General features: G+C 33.3%; 1 protein-coding gene across 3 annotated transcripts in view; it reads right to left on the minus strand.

Annotated features, from left to right (window-relative positions):
• LOC123534377 (tetratricopeptide repeat protein 28-like) overlaps window positions 1-16968 on the minus strand; it is a 122141-nt gene that overhangs the window by 22380 nt on the left and 82793 nt on the right. For all 3 annotated transcript variants that reach the window (XM_045316603.2, XM_053519871.1, XM_053519872.1), the window contains 2 exons: window positions 1208-1355; window positions 443-715 (listed from right to left, as the gene is read on the minus strand). In XM_045316603.2, coding sequence (XP_045172538.2) covers window positions 443-715; window positions 1208-1355 — 421 coding nt within the window. The remainder of the gene's footprint in view (window positions 1-442; window positions 716-1207; window positions 1356-16968) is intronic.

Raw genomic sequence — 16968 nt, forward strand, 5'->3', positions numbered from 1 at the left:
GTTAAGTGTAAGAAGCCATATCTGTGCTTACAATCTAGAAAAATTTAGGAAAGTCTGTTAAAGGTGTTAAAAGTTTGTGACATAAGGTCATTTCGTTCAACTTGGTAGTCAAATGAAATACATGCACTAACTTTTTCTTATCTGTTTGCTTTTGCTGTGTTTAAAATTGGGTACAAATAGTGTGTCATTTAAGCAATGTTGGTCAATTTACACATCAATGTGCTGAGCATAAAGCTGACGACTTCTCTGCAATATATAATACTGGGGGATAATAGAATTTCGAAATCATGATTTTGAACGAAGCACCCTTACCCCACACAAGGACCACATGTGTCTTGTAACACCTTTGCAATGGCAGTCCACAGATCTGCTAAATCAGTAAAACGGTTCTGTCACTGCTAATATTCCTACATTTACGACCATTTCGTTTTGAAATACTTACCAAGATTCTTTGCAACTTGTAAATCTTTCTGCATGTATGTAATTGCTTTGTCTATATTTCCGAGGCCCCAGTACCCACTGCTGAGTGCAGAGAACACTGATCCCCTTAACTTCAGGCTGCAGGTGCCTATTTTCAAGGCTGCCTCCAACATTTGTGTCGAGGCATGATAGTGGCCGGCTTGTAGAAGCTCCTGGCCAATCACAGAGATGATAACAAATGGGCTCTTGTCCAGTTTCAGCTGTTGTAGCTGTTGGAAGATTGGTTCCAGTTTTTCTGCAATAAATAGTTTTTAATTGGTAGGCTTGTATAACCAGTAAGCAGTATTCAAAATTGTTACAATGAAGAACAGAAAGTTTGTGATTTATGTTCATTGCTCCAGTTTGCAGCTGAATTTCTAAATTTAACACCAAGTATGTTATGATACAGTTTCTTGTTATTGACAGTGCAAGTACAATCAGTATAATACTGAATCAGTCTCAAAGATTGTGCCCAATGGGTCAGGGAAGGCACCATTATCCTGCTAAATTTCTACAATGAACTTACACATCTTTCAAGTTGGACAGTACCATTAACTGTTAAAAAGGGAGCATACCAAAAAGATAGTAAATGAATGGCGAATGCACTGGTCGCAAAGACAGAATCAATCGAGTCCAGCATGAAAAGAATCAATGTTTTCATCCTACTGTCTGTTACCTAGAATATCCTTCTCTAAATTAAACAACTATAAATGTAAGGATTGTTTTGGAAACCACTGTGACATATTACCTTTGAGCGGACATTTTATGGCTGCATCTATAAGCCCTGTAAGAAGACCAGTATTGTTGTTGTCTTGTGCAAGTCCTGCTGCAAACGCAGCCAATGCATCTGCATGCTGGCCCAACTGCTGTAGAGCCGTTCCTTCTCGAATGTATGCCTAAAAATAGACAAGGAAAAATACACAGTAAAGTTCCTTTTGGTAAATGTTGTTGCATATATTAATATTGATATATACAAGACACATGCAAGCTTTTCTCTTGCTGACTGATAAATATTTAATGTTTCCTGCAATTTTCAGTTCTGCTAATTATCCAACACTTGGCTTGTTTCAGATAAATAATGTTTGTAACTGCATTTACTGGTAATTAAGGCAGTGTTTGGGTATTTGCTCTGGCAAATGTCTGTTTATTTCTCTATCTACTGGTACTTAACCTTTAGCCTGCTGGCGGTGAATATTTCTGCCTTTGCGACCAGTACAGACCAAGATCAGCCTGCACATCCATGCAGGCTGATCATGGTCTGCACTGTTCGCTATTCAGTCAGTAAATTTTCAACAAACACCCCTTCAAATAATAAATGGTATTGCCCAAATTGAATGATGGACCATTCCATTTTAGAAATTTAGCAGGCTAAGGGTTAAATATGGGCTAACATTGCTAAACTGGCATTTGACAATTGTTTTTACACAAGAACAAGACAATTCCTGTTCATAATAGCCACTTGTGAAATGGTGTTTCTTTTTTCTAGCAGCTCAAAAACAGGCACTATTATGTCTACAAATTACTCTAATGTTTGTAAATAGTCTATTTCCTGAAACAAAATTACACGAATTGTTGGCGAAATAGACATCTTTTATCTCACAGTAAAATGACAGTTTTCTTTTCCTATGGAATAGACAAATTCTTATCACAGTATGGGAGATACAAACATTGCTCTCCTCTGAGATTGGCCAAGCAAAATGAAAAAATTACTGACTGAAAAGACCCACGATGCCATTCCCTTGAAATAAACTATTCTCCATTAAAAAAGAATTTTTCCAACAATTTTTCTCTTTCCAAAGTTCATGTACCACCAGACAGAATGATGACATGACTAACTGAGCATGATATGAACATAAGGAATATTTCTGAAAACCAGTCATCCACAATAGACTGGTTCACAAAATGAGACAATTTATCCAGCTGACTGGTTCCCTGATTTTTTAAGGGATCTATATGATTAATGAATGAGAAGTGATTTATGATCATAGATTTAATTACAGGTAAGAACAAAAGACTTTCACTAATGACTTTACCACAATCGTTAAGTAATGGATCAGGCAAAGACTTTAATGACATTCTTTTGATCCACGTCAGACAGACTGGGTATCGTCCTCTTTTTATTCATAAAAGCAATGGCAGCATTTGGCTAAATAAAATGCATTTTTGGTGAAGATTGTATTTTAAGTTAAAAAAAAATATTCCAAAAAAACACATCCTATTTTGCAGGATCAAAATTTAAATATCATGATTAAATTTTCAATATCTTTAAAAAATAAGAAATTATCTAGAGAAATAATTGCACAAAACATAATGCCATGACAAGGGACGAGTCATTAAGTGTGAAAGATATGGAGACATCAATTTGATATTTGATATGGATAATCATCTGTTTAACAAAGTGACTTATGCATTTCTTGCTTTTTTCTGTATTCGATGCCTATAATTTAAGTAGAGAGTTGTTTAATGCCAGGGACAAACAACACAAAACATAAATTTCTTCATTGTGTTAACAAGTCTTTGTATCATTCACATTGAAAAACTTGTCATTAGTGTTTTATAAGAAATAAGAAAAAACTTTATTTCTAAAATGACTTCAACAGTAAGTTCACAAGCACTTTTGTTTGCAAAAAATACAACAACAAGCTATTCCCTTTCAGAAAATTCGTACAAAACATATTAACAAAATTGACATTTCAGAGGATATAGTTCTTCTATTGACAAACTAGCGGCATTATAAAACGTTTAATTATTCCAAAGAATGAAATATAACTGATACAGCTGATTCGTTTTTGCATATCAAATCACATATCAAATCACAAAATACTGTTAGAAGATCAAATTAAACCTTAGATATTGTCAAAGATTGTACTATTCTCATTTATATTAATGATCTATTACTTGTATTAAATGACCACAAGTTCAAGCCACAAGGGCGGTTATTTTGTCCTCTCACATATCTTAATATTGATATTTTCCTTCCAATTTACTTTCATTCATTCTGCAGCACGTAACTATATTTAACTTTCTTAAATATCTGTAAATAACCTTCACTGTACTGCAAATTTAATGAAGTAACAAATATCTAAATGTGTGAAGTAATAGTATATATCTGTACAGAGCGAAGTAACGCACATATATCAGTAAGAAGAAACTGCAGTGTGGTGATCAGTTTTCATTTAGTACAAATCATTACATCAATCTGATTCAAAAGCTTTTTTAAAAAAAAAGTACGTGTACTTAAGAGATAATATATAGCCAAAAACCTTTGTCTACAAATCAAGGTTACATCACAGATGAAACTTTTGTTTCAGATTGAACGAAAACTGGTATCTTACTATCTAAAGTACAGGGAGATGGGGATGGCGCTAAATCAATTAAAAAACATTAACTTCTTAAAAAATATATTTTTACATGTCACTTTTATCTACCCGCTATATCTGTAGTTTAAAGGTTCAGTAAACATACTGAAATAAAGGAAAAAAATACATGAATATTTTTGGATTTGAGACTATTATGAATACATGAATATTTTTGGATTTGAGTCTATCATTTTTGATGATTTTGAGACTGTATCAATCCAGTTTCCTATAAATCGTATCATCTTTAAATGTAAAATCCATCGACTTATGTCCCTCAGCATTAAACGCAGTTTTGGTTGACTTTTTTCTGTATTATTTCAAATACGTCATGCAGTACTTAAAATGTAGCTTTTCCTCTCAGAGTCAATGACATTAACTACTCAGCCATAGAGGCCCAAATGCTACAAACATAAGAATATTAAAACCATTCATTAAAATGAAACATATATATATAGAATGCAAACTAAAATAAACTTCACACATTTCAAATGTAAACATCCTCATGAAAAAAAGTTAAACAAATTCAAACAGTGACATCTCTCTTAAGAAAGATGTATAGAAGTCAACGATGGAATTCCATTAATAAATCCGAGAGCTTTGAGAGGCAAGCACACTTAACCTCTCCAGCACCCTACCATAAGTAAATATCTACAAAAAACTGGGTGTGTTATTGAGGTTATTGCCTCTGTTAGTTCTTAAAGTAAATATAATATATTTTAAAATACCTTCAGCAATCTTTTAAACCTGAATTTTCCATTAGCAATCAACCACATTGCATATTTCAGGGTAATTTTGAAAATTTATTCAGGACTAATCAAAACTTAAACAAGAGCACCGCCTTGCGGGTGCTGACGCTCATCTGATTTTTTTTGTATAATAGAAATATTGTCCTACCCATGATTTTCTAAGTCTAAAAAGGGCCATCACTCTTGCAAAAAGCAGGATAGAGTTATGTTTCTTGATGTACAGTGTCCACTTATGATGGTGAAAAACTGTTGCAAGTTTTAAAGCAATAGCTTTGATAGTTTATGAGAAAAGTTGACTTAAACATAATATTCAACCAAGAAAATGATTTTTCTAAGTCCAAAAGGGGCAATAATTATTGCAAAAAGCAGGATAGAGTTATGTTTCTTGATGTACAGGGTCAGCTTATGATGGTGAACAAGAGTTGCAAGTTTTAAAGCAATAGCTTTGATAGTTTAAGAGAAAAAGTTGACCTAAACATAAAACTTAACCAAGAAATCTGATATTTTCTAAGTACAAAAGGGGCCATAAATCTTGCAAAAAGCAAGATGGAGTTATGTTTCTTGCTATACAGGGTCAGCTTATGATGGTGAACAAGTATTCCAAGTTTCAAAGCAATAGCTTTGATAGTTTAGGAGAAAAGCTGACCTAAACATAAAACTTAACCAGGCAACGCCGACGCCGACGCCGACGCCGACGCCGACAACCGCTCAAGTGATGACAATAACTCATCATTTTTTTTCAAAAAATCAGATGAGCTAAAAACAGCATTTGAAATAGCCAAATTGTAAGCAATGCAATTTCAATTTTTTAATATATATCTTATATTTAATTTGCATGTAAAAAAATCTTTCATTATTTTGATTGTTTATGTAACACTGTTACAGTATTGGTAATACTTCAACTTGTAATTCTCCCATATGTGACAAAATAAATTAGGTCAGATTTCTTTCTTAGGAAACAAGGAAATTTAGTTACTAATTTAAGGTCAATAAAATTCTTACGAACTATCACATGCCCACCTGCTTTTAAGCTAGATATGGAAAGCACTGATCTGTGGATCAACGGGTTGTAAGTTCAATCCCCAGGCAAGGCATATGTAACGTTCCCAATGTGAAGATTTGATAAAAGACATTGTGTCTAAAATCATTCATCCTCCATCTCAGATTCACATGGAGAAGTTGGTAGTTATAATAGTCTAGTCCGATTTTGCAGATATATGCTTATTTAAGAAGTTACGAGCATTTTGTTAGTATTTGGTCCAACATACTTTTTTAACATATTTTGGGTATGCTGAATCCAAAAATATATGTTGGCCATCTGGCAAATGCCTCTGAAAGGGTTAAAAATAGGGGCAAAAATGACCACAGTTTTTACAATTTTTATTTCCATTGATATTATTTTATGATACAAATGTTTATCTTTAGATATGTTTGAAAATATTGTTTCATATTTTAGTATAATTGAGTTAATATTTATCAGTAAACTATTTTACAAGTTAAAAATTTGTACTTCAGGGGCTCAAAAAGGGGAATTTGAAGACATTTTAATTTTTTAGAAATATTCAACGTCATTCATAGAATGGAAAAAAAAATGAGAATAAGTATAAGATTAAAAGATTAAAAGCTTCTGCTGGAATTTTGTCAAAAAGAAAATAATACTTTTGATGAAATGCATTTTTTAGAAAAATCATTTAAGACAAAAATAATGGAGAAATTAAAACTTTTAAAAATTAACATAACATTGTCTTTAATAGAGAAAAGAATAACATGTATAACATTATGTAATCTTTGTAAGATTTTATTGAACAATAAACTTTTTAATACCTAAGCATCATAATAATTGGTGAAAATTAAGTGTGACAGGGATTAAGATTATGGCTAATATGAACTTAATTAATATAAACAATCCAGGTCTCTGTTACAATAATAATCTGAGTCTGATCATGTTATTGTAAAGTCCTTATCTAAACACTCTGGAATGCTTTACCTGTTAATTAATCTACATTAATTCTGACAAGGACACACTCTTTTGTGGTCATTACGGTTTTAGAGGTGTCAAGAATACCTCATGGAATCACTGCGTTTTGCAGGATATTTTGCAGGTAGGAAAAATTTATATGTATTTTTCCTATAAAATTTTAGAAATGCTTTGTTTCATATACATCGTTAAATTTTAATATTTGGTGAAATTGCATTTATTTTAACTTTTAATATTTGTGATAGGTTTAGTAAAAAGTATCTGTTAAAGCTAGCTTTATATACAAGCAAGAGCCCTTGATATGGCATTCCATCTATTTCGGAATAATGCAGATACTCGTCCAACCTGGTCATCTTTCAACCAGTCTATCTGTAGAACTGACTCAAATATGACAAAAGTTGGATACATGCCGATTATACAAGCACCAGCCCATGATATCGACACATTAAACACTGTTGTTCAGAAGTGTATGCATATATCAGAAAGACTGGGGCAGTCACATACAGTTATAACTGTAGACCAGGCTCTTTACTTTAAGCTTATGGACTTGAAATGGGCAGTGCCTGCATACATGGACAAGCTTATACCTAGAATGGGTGGTTTGCATATATCAATGAACTATCTGAAAGTAATAGGTGAGCATATGAAAGGGTCAGGTTTACATGAAATATGGGTTGAATCCAATATTCTGGGTCCTATAGCCGCATATCAGGTCTTGGCAGAAAAGCACTACAACAGAGGAATGAGGGCTCACAAGATAACAACACAGGCTCTCTGGACATTGTTTCTTCCACAATTACTGACTTACATTGAAGAAAGAGACATTAACTTGCATGGGAAATTAATGGAAGTGAAGTATTCTGGGAGCGTAGAAAATCTTGTAGCTGGATTGCAAAATGACAACTTCAGAAGCCACCTTGACGATTTTGTTAAGAATGATCAAAATCCTAACTACCAGTTTTGGTGGGCATACCTGGAAATGGTTTCAGTGCTTCTGATGTTCATGCGAGCTGTAAGGGATGGTCTTTGGGATCTATACCTATATGCGTTTCGGTGCATGTTCCCTTTATTTCATAGGTATGATCATACGAATTATGCACGTTGGGGAACTGTCTATCTGGCAGATGCACATCAGCTTCCTCAAGAAGTGTTGCAAGAGTTCAGAAATGGCAACTTTGTTGTTAAGAGGTCAAACTCAAAATTCAATCAGGTGGATCCTGATCAAAGTCAAGAATATCTGAATTCAACTGGGAAGAAAGGTGGAGGAATAATTGGTATATCAAGAACCCCTACAGCTTTGACTAGATGGTCTTTATCGTACAACCTGAGGTCTCCTATAAGCCTTCTTACCAAGTGTATGTAAAAAGTCAATGACGAAGACATACTTGTGCATAAGGAAAAATCAAAGAGCAGGCAAGCTGTGGACCAGCAAGCTGAAGAAGCAGTTCTAAATGTATTACAAAGATATAATGTGGCTGATCCACATCTGCAAGGTGAAAGTTTGCTGAATGTAGCAACTAAAGACATAGTAACTGATACCATAGAAAAGTCTCTACTGTCTGCCCTGCAATTTGGCCAGGAAAAACTTGATTGTTTTGTAAGAGAGAGACTACAGTTTGAAAACAGTGATAATGTATCAAAAGTTCAGCTACGTGATACAATCAAAAAGAATAATCCATCTACATTTGCTTCTTTGTACATCAGTGATAAAGCATCGAAGTCAACAGTTGAAAAGGGCAAAATATTAAGAGCAGATCGAAATACACTACATCGTTTAGTGACAGCATATAAGGCAGGCAAAGATGTTAATATGGAGGAAATACTAAAACATGAACTGTTGCCAGTTCCAGTTTCCATTTCCGAAACCAATGGAACTCTCAAAACGGGCAAACAATCCATATTGCTGGATGAGCTTGTCAAGGATATTGAGTTGAGTGACGGAATAAACATACAAGGAAAGTCTGCATATATTGTCGATGGCCAAGCTTGAGTACAAAGTCTGAAAATAGAAGGAGAAACAACATTTGGTCAGTATGCTGATTTATTTGTTGCTGCAGTTTTAAACAAAGGAAAAAAGTATGAAAGAATAGATGTAGTGTTTGACCGATATAGGCATCACTCAATAAAATCAAACACCAGGAAACAACGCACAAGGACATATCAACCAGTGAGGAGAGTAATTGAAAGTAGGGATGTACCGTTACCAAAAGTCTGGAGTAACTTTTTAGCACTTCCTGCAAATAAACTTGACCTGGCTAGATTTTTATCAGAGGAGCTGATCATGCAAGCCCCTACTGAAAAGACATTGGTTGTTGGTGGTGGCTTTCAGGAAGAAGACATTGTTGAAAGCAATGTCAGTGACCTAAATTTGGATGAATTAAAGGCTAAACATGAGGAAGCTGACACAAGAATTATTCTTCATGCTGTTCACTGCAGTAAGCGATCAAGTTTCAACACTGTTGTTGTTTCTGCCAGAGACACTGATGTATTTTTGCTCTTACTGTGCCATCTGCAGGAAATAAATACAACAGTATGGATGATGGATGGAACAGCAAAAAAATGAAAATACATTCAAGTCAACACAGTGTTAGATAAATTATCAATAACTGAAGAGTTACGTAGAAATTTACTTTCCTTCCATGCACTCACTGGCTGTGACACAACATCGTATTTCTGTGGAATCTCTAAAAGATCTGCATTTAAGGTCATTATAGGCAATGCAAAACTGATAGAAGGTCTCGGATATGGACAACTGTCTGATGAAGTAATGAAAAACTGTGAATACTTTATTTGCAAGATGTATGGCCAAGATACTGTTGGTACTGACAGTGCTCGAAATGTTATGTTTGGCAGGTCTACAAGTCCTGAACACATGCCCCCAACCAGTGATGCTTGCTCATTTCACATTAAAAGAGCTCATTATCAAGCTCTGGTATGGAACCAAGCAACTGTTCCTAATCCAGATCTGCCTGCACCTACTGACACGGGATGGTAGGTGGCAGATGACACACTTAAGCCAGTTCTTCTTACCTGTGATCCGATTCCTCAAGCTTGTATGGAGTTCATTGCTTGCAAGTGTATATCTGGATGTAGGACTCCCAGATGTAGATGTAAAAAGACTGGGCTTTTATGCACAGATATATGTTAATGCGATAAAAGCATTACCAGCTGTATGAACTCGAGGCAGTAAATTAACATATGAAATGGGACTGTGAACGCATACCTTAAGGTTCAAATATTTCAATCTATATGATTTTGAAATAATTATATGATAAACAGTTAAACTGTAAACTGATTCAAAACATAAAAAAAATTAGTGTACTGTATCAAAAATAGCTTTGCAAATATAACCAATTTGAGTTGAATAATATAAAAATAATCAAGTTAAAAGTTTTTTTTAAGCTTTTTTTTCTCTGAACAGAGCATACATTTGGATTAAAAAGTATTTATTTTTGAACAAGAGTGTTGTTTCTTTCATTTGTTACTATGTTACACATCACTTTGATAAAGAAACCCACATATTTCTGGATAATTGTAATAATATTACCCATTTCTATTAGAAATATCATAATCTGGCGGCCATTTTGTTTTCCGCCATTTTAACCTATAAAAAATCATTTGTCAGCTAGCCAATATAAATTTTTGAATTCAGCATACCCAAATTATACTAAAAATGTATATGGGACCAAATACTAACAAAGAAACCCACATATTTCTGGATAATTGTAATAATATTACCCATTTATATTAGAAATATCATAATTTGGCGGCCATTTTGTTTTCCGCCATTTTGACCTATAAAAAATCATTTGTCAGATGGCCAACATATATTTTTGAGTTCAGCATACCCAAATTATACTAAAAATGTATATGGGACCAAATACTAACAAAATGCCTGTACCTCTCACATTTATTGAAATTTGGACTAGACTATAACGACTACATGTGTATCTGCTAATCCTTAAAAATAAATGAAGTACTGTTGAAATACTAGTGCTTTACCCATAAAATGAAAGAAAGCAGTCGCCACCACAATATTGTTCTTTTTTCTTCATCCCTCCAATTATTATGTTTTTCTGAGTTCCGGAGTTTAGCTGATTGTATTACATTTTTTGCCTTGTAATGGAGATTTTTATCATGGTTGTCCGGAAAACATGCAACGAACCCAGAAAACTAAATTATACCAAAACAACCGTCAAACAAACAAATCTGTTGGTTATTAACTCGCAGGTCAGAAAAAAAGAGAATATATGGGAAATCAATTACAAGATGAGAAAATAATACATAGCACACCAAAGCGGTTCTTTGCTCGAAGGCTAAAAATACTTTTCTAACAAACTTTTCATATTTATTATTAAGCGCTTCATTGGTTATGTGCACTAATGTTTTTCCCTGACTTTGATCTTCAGTGTAAATTACATGACTTTTACACGAATTTCAACAACTTTTTTATATCATGAATGATAAATGACCCATGTAATAATTTGTAATTGAGAATAACTCGAATTAATCAAAGTAACGGAAACGAAAACTGATCAAATTGTGGTTTTTAAATTGATTTTCCTACTGCCGGAACAAAGAAAATGAGTATAATTAAATAATAATTATACTATTAAAATGGATGGTTTGATTCTAGAACAAACACGTAATGATAATAATAATCAAAAAAATAACTGGTATTTTTTATCAGAAAATTTCCAGTTTTAGGTCATCATTAATCTTTAGCCTGCTGGGGAGTTATTCTGCTTTTGTGACCAGTGCAGACCATGATTAGCCTTGCACTGGTCGCTTAATTCAGTCAGTAAATTTTCAGTGTACACCCCTTTGAACAATAAATGGTATTGCCCAAATTCAATGATGGACCAGTCCATTTTATAAATATAGCAGGGTAAAGGTTAAAGATATCCAATGCCCATTTTTCACTAAATATTTTTTTTTTCAGAAATTTGCTTAAAATGTACAAAATCCTCATAAATTGTGTTTAATTTCCTTATTTTCACATAATATGAAATTTGGATCTAGAATACCTTTAAGTATAAATGTACTTTTAATCATAAAGCCTTGACCCCTTATTCAATCCTAGACATACTTGTCTTCCAACCATGTTTTATTAATAGTCCATTAAAAGCAATTAAGCTAATTGCAAATATGATTTGTTTTGTTTATGTTTTCAGTGCTTCACATTATTTCATTTTAAGGCACACAATTTTTCATGCTCACTTGTGCATCAGATGCTCAGAGGGAGATATAAATTACCTCCCTTTTTTTCAAGAGAAAACAATACATTTACATCAAAAGTTCAAAGTATGTCAATATTAGATTAAATTTTTAATGAAAACAGAGGGAACTGAATGTCTTCCAGGATTATATATTATGTGAGTGGGAAAATAAAGTGAAAACATCAACATCCAGATTGCTGTCAGCTTTGGGGAAGAAAAAAATCTTTTTCAAGGCAAGCAAAATCAAAACTTTAATTGTGCATATTTTGTTGGTATAGTTTGATACTGAATGCAAAATGGTATATATATTAACATAATATTCCCAATTAAGAAAGGAAAACTTAACTAAAATGTGTTGTCTGATATTGAATGCTAACTGGTATAATATATTAGCATAATATTCTTAATTAGAAAGGAAAACTTCACCAAAATGTGTTGCTAAGCGTTAAGAACAACCATTATTTTGGCGAAAAACCACAGCTTTTTATCTCCTTTGTATATTAGAACACAAATATAGACAACAATTATTTTGTCAGTTTGGAACCTCGAAACTATTGATTCTGGTGATTTACGCCTATTTAGAGAACTGTTTTATTCTCATATAGACCACAATACAATAAATTTGTACAATCCTTGACGCATCAGGACGTAAAAATGCCATAAAACGTAAGTCTGAAAGTCTATAAGTAATGATCTTTACAAAGTAACTCTAAATATATACAGACAACCACGTAGCCAAACAGATATATATAAAATAATGAAAAAGCTTTATCCAGGGTTAATCATGAAAAAAATGTGTATATCAATAAACAAGAAACAACTGTTTTAGAAAAAAGGTCTCGGTGATCTGGCAGTAGGAGAAACTTCCGGTTTCAGGTGTTTGGTAAGTACCTCTACTGTTTGCTTACAGTAGAAAAAGAGTCAGCCACCAAAGCCGAAGGATTTAAGTTTGAGGCACACCTTAACAACAATACTCTGTTGTTGTTTTTTAGAAACTGATTCAATATTTTAGCCTTCTAAAAATAAATTGTTATATACTGCATTGTTGCTACAGATGACATCATAGCCAAAACAGCAACTATTATATAGCAATCATCTTTCTGGAAACTCCATAAGGTGGAAATGAGATCCCCCAGGAAGCATTTTATTAAAAAAAATTCAAAAACAAACATTTACACTGCAAACTATTTAAAGGCACATGAAACCAAATCAATATCAGCGGCTGTAAACTACAGAGAAAAATAAGCACCATTAGGTAACAAAATTACTCCCAGCATATTAGTCAAATGAGCTCAAACAATAATATGTTATTTTTATAAAATTTATTTAAACTATAGCTTGCTAAATTTCTAAAATGGACTGGTCCATCAATCAATTTGGGCAGTACCACTTATTTTTCAAAGGGGTTTTCACTGAAAATTTACTGACTGAATAGTGAACAAGGATGTGCAGGCTGATCATGGTCTGCAGTCTGGTCGCAAGGGCAGAATCACTTGCCGCCAGCAGGCTAAAGGTTAATTGAATTATAGAATTAATTTCAATAGTGAAAGGACACTAAGTCTTATTCTGTCCTGGGAAAAATCTTTTAAAAATTGGTGTTAATTTTTGGGGAAAGCTGTTAACCATAAATATTGTCTTTCTATTTATATATTGTACACATTTCTCCTTTAATCTTGTTTTGTATATAATAAGATTATTTTGTTATAATGAAAAACATAACAATTCACAAAACCTTAACTTATCTTTATAATTATGACATCAGTTTTTGGTATACTAAAACAAATTTCAATTTTTAATTTAGACAAATTAATCACCTCAGATCTAGCAAGTTTTCATAAATTTCCTTTAAATAGTTGTTAAAGACCTGCCAGTGCTGGCTTACAGTTACAGGTATAGTAAATAGAAAAGAGAAAAATAATAATGAATGCTTAAATATGTTCTTTATTATCCACCGAACTGAAGGTTTAAGTCTAGGTAAACACATTATGCAAGTTCATTTCTATTAAATGAAATTTAATACGCTTGGGATTCAAACTGGGTTTGTAAATATTAAAATTTTAACGAGTTTAAGGTCATAATGGCTTTGTTTATAGTTTAGCTGTGACAATTTTTTGTTATGAACATGAAACATTAATTTCTTGTTTGGAAGTATTTTTGAATTTTTTATTTTTAATTACCTCCCTTTATGACTGAATAAGTTCATGAGCAATACTGGAAGTAGTGCTTATCTTACCATGTAATTATTCATATTCTCTAGCTGGAAAGCTGCTTTATTTGTTTTCAGCATAAAATTGAAAGCAATCTGGAACATCTGAACTGTTTCTTGGCATTTTAAGTAAATTTGAAACAAAAGTTACAGATCTCAGCGCCAGTAGCTAAGGCATTCAACTTTTACAGCCTTTGCTTCTCATAAAACATACAGAAAAGTTCTGCAAGGGCTTATTTGGAAATGATTTTTTTTTTTATGTCACAGCACTTTTCTGTCATACAGTGGTCAAATAAAGTAGCCGAATGATGCAGGCACTCATTACAGACGTCTTGGGGGTATTTTCAGTGTCAATCTTTCCCCTCATTTGTCAATGTTTGGGTTAGATTAGAATCAATAGCCAACTGTGAACCATACTGACTTTTAATCAATTCTATTTTCTCAGGTCATCACAAAAGATCACACAGGGGGCAATATTGACCTCAAAAGCTGTTGTTTGATAAAGAAACATGTTCAAATATAGCAGGATTTTTTAACAAAAAACGGTTATGTTTTTATCAGTTTGTGGCTTCCAACAGATGACAGTATCAAACCCTTGTCAGAAAATGTCGCACAATAGTCTCCAAGTATCACCCTCTGTATAAGATCGTTGTCGGAAAATGCCGCACAAAAGACTCCAACTGGCATTATAATAAATCCAGTATTGTTATCATTCAAATTAATGAAAATTTGATACTAGAGTCTAAGTAAACTTAGGGAAAAAGATTAATTAATTACCATTTCAGATCTTTATATTTGCACCAGATAACATTATCGGGTTACCATGTACAAGAAATTTAAGTGTGTTCTTAATATGAAAAATATTTTGTTAAAATGAATTTAAATACTATAATGTGTCCCCTCTCCTTTGTGGCGGTACTGAAAAGTACACACGTCATATTTGAACAAGGTAAGTAAAATATTTTGATTGGTAGACTGCGGAATTTTAAAAGTTTGTACAATTAATGGCACTTTATTATAGCTATTGTATGCATTTCAACAGGGAAATTAGATTAATTCATGCTGATAAAAATAGAAAAGAATAGATAAAAGTGAAAAATGGCCGTCCTTAACATAGTTTTGTCATTTTTGTATAATCTTTTCATCAGGGGTCTGACCATATATCAAATATTTCAAGCCTTCTTAAAGATCTTATATATACCATTTTGCCTGTGACATTTATAATTTTCACTATCGAAAAACATTTATCGGTATCTTAGGGTTGGTAACTTAATAACTTTTTGTATAAATGCTTGATATATATAAAGAAGAATCACTGTAATTCAGCTTTTAGTTTTTCACTGAAACTGCAATGACTTTAAAACAACAAGTCAAAGACAAACTCTTTCAATCCATAGATTGGCTAGCCAAAACACTCAATGCAATTATACTTGCTGCGTACTTGCAAGATTTTCACAGAATTTATGGAATTTTATTTAACTAAACAAACTTTTCATTCTTTTTCATGAAACTTGTCCTCAAAGTCAAAGACTATTTTCTCCACCCCGCCCCCCTACCCCTATAAAAAAAAAAACAAGAAGCTGTGTTCAATAAAGGCTTGATGCCCCTGCTAGCATCCTGATACAAAGCAACCTAAGTCCAAAACGAGGTCAAGTTCAAGGTCAAGGTCAAACTGAGGTCAGGTGATGTCTGAAGATGAGGAATGGTCACAGGTTACATCTGTATTAGTATCAATTCATTCTTGTAAGGGGTACTGATGCCAGACAAAACGGTCCCATTTGGTTAACCAAGAGATGGTCCATATAAAGCAACCTAAGTCCAAAATGAGGTCAAGGTCAAACTGAGGTCAGGTGATGTCTGAAGATGGGGAATGGTCACAGGTTAAATCTGCATTAGTATCAAGTCATTCTAGTAAGGGGTATTGATGCTAGACGAAACGGTCCCATTTGGTTAACCTCGGACAGACGGACGGACGAACGAATGAACGAACGGACGGACGGACAGGACAATCACTATATGCCTCCCGCATCAGTAGATGCCGGGGGCATAAAAAAAAAAAAAAAAAAAAAAAAAAAAAGAATACAAAATCATTATAAGGTAAGCTTGTGGTGACATTTACAGCTCTTGCGAGGGGGACCGAATACCACAACTGCCAAACAAACATATTACCTGAACTGGCAATAAAATTATCATTTATCGTTTTCTGACGACTTTGCTCTGAAGATGTTTATTGTCACTATGACTTTTATTATCGGCCTGGTGACAGGCATTAACTAGGACAATGACAGGCTGTGCCTGATGTTAGGTCCTCAGAGGTGCACGGCCTCAGTACAGTGGTCAATTAATTGTCAAAATAAGAAAGTAATTAAGGTAGGTTCATATGACAATATTGCACAAAAAATGTTAAGAAATAAACAAAATATTTATATTGATAGATTTGTATAGAAAAAAAGCCCTGTAAGATTGATTGCGAAACCACAGTAACTGAAAATCCATCTTTATCAGTTATGCACATGCTGTAATTGTAAAAAATTCGCAACTTGTAACCATGTAACAGTGCAAACTGCTATACAGAGTTTTTGTTTCAAATTTTATACAGTAACATGCATTTATGACACTAAATGGTTTATATTCTATTTTTAATACAATTTAATATTGCAGATTTTTATCATTTGTACAAATTTATTAGTGACTTCAAAAAATCAATTTGGAAGTCATCACTTGTATTATACCCTGCAGGTAAAAAATAGTAAACTTACTCAAGTCATCATTGCCAGACAGTTTATTGTCGACATGTAATTTGAGAAACTGGCAAAAATACAATTTGATCGAAATCTTCTGAATGCTTTGTGATCAAATCGCCCTGTGCGTAAGTGAGCGTAAACTTAGAGCCCCACATCGGAGCCAGGCCAAATTTTTGTATTTGGGACAATAATGCTATTCTACGCTTGAACATATTAGATAATTTTACACAAATTTTCCGTTATTATGTTGGCGAGTG

This window comes from Mercenaria mercenaria, chromosome 12 (assembly GCF_021730395.1).
Source record: "Mercenaria mercenaria strain notata chromosome 12, MADL_Memer_1, whole genome shotgun sequence".
NCBI classification, from domain to species: domain Eukaryota; kingdom Metazoa; phylum Mollusca; class Bivalvia; order Venerida; family Veneridae; genus Mercenaria; species Mercenaria mercenaria.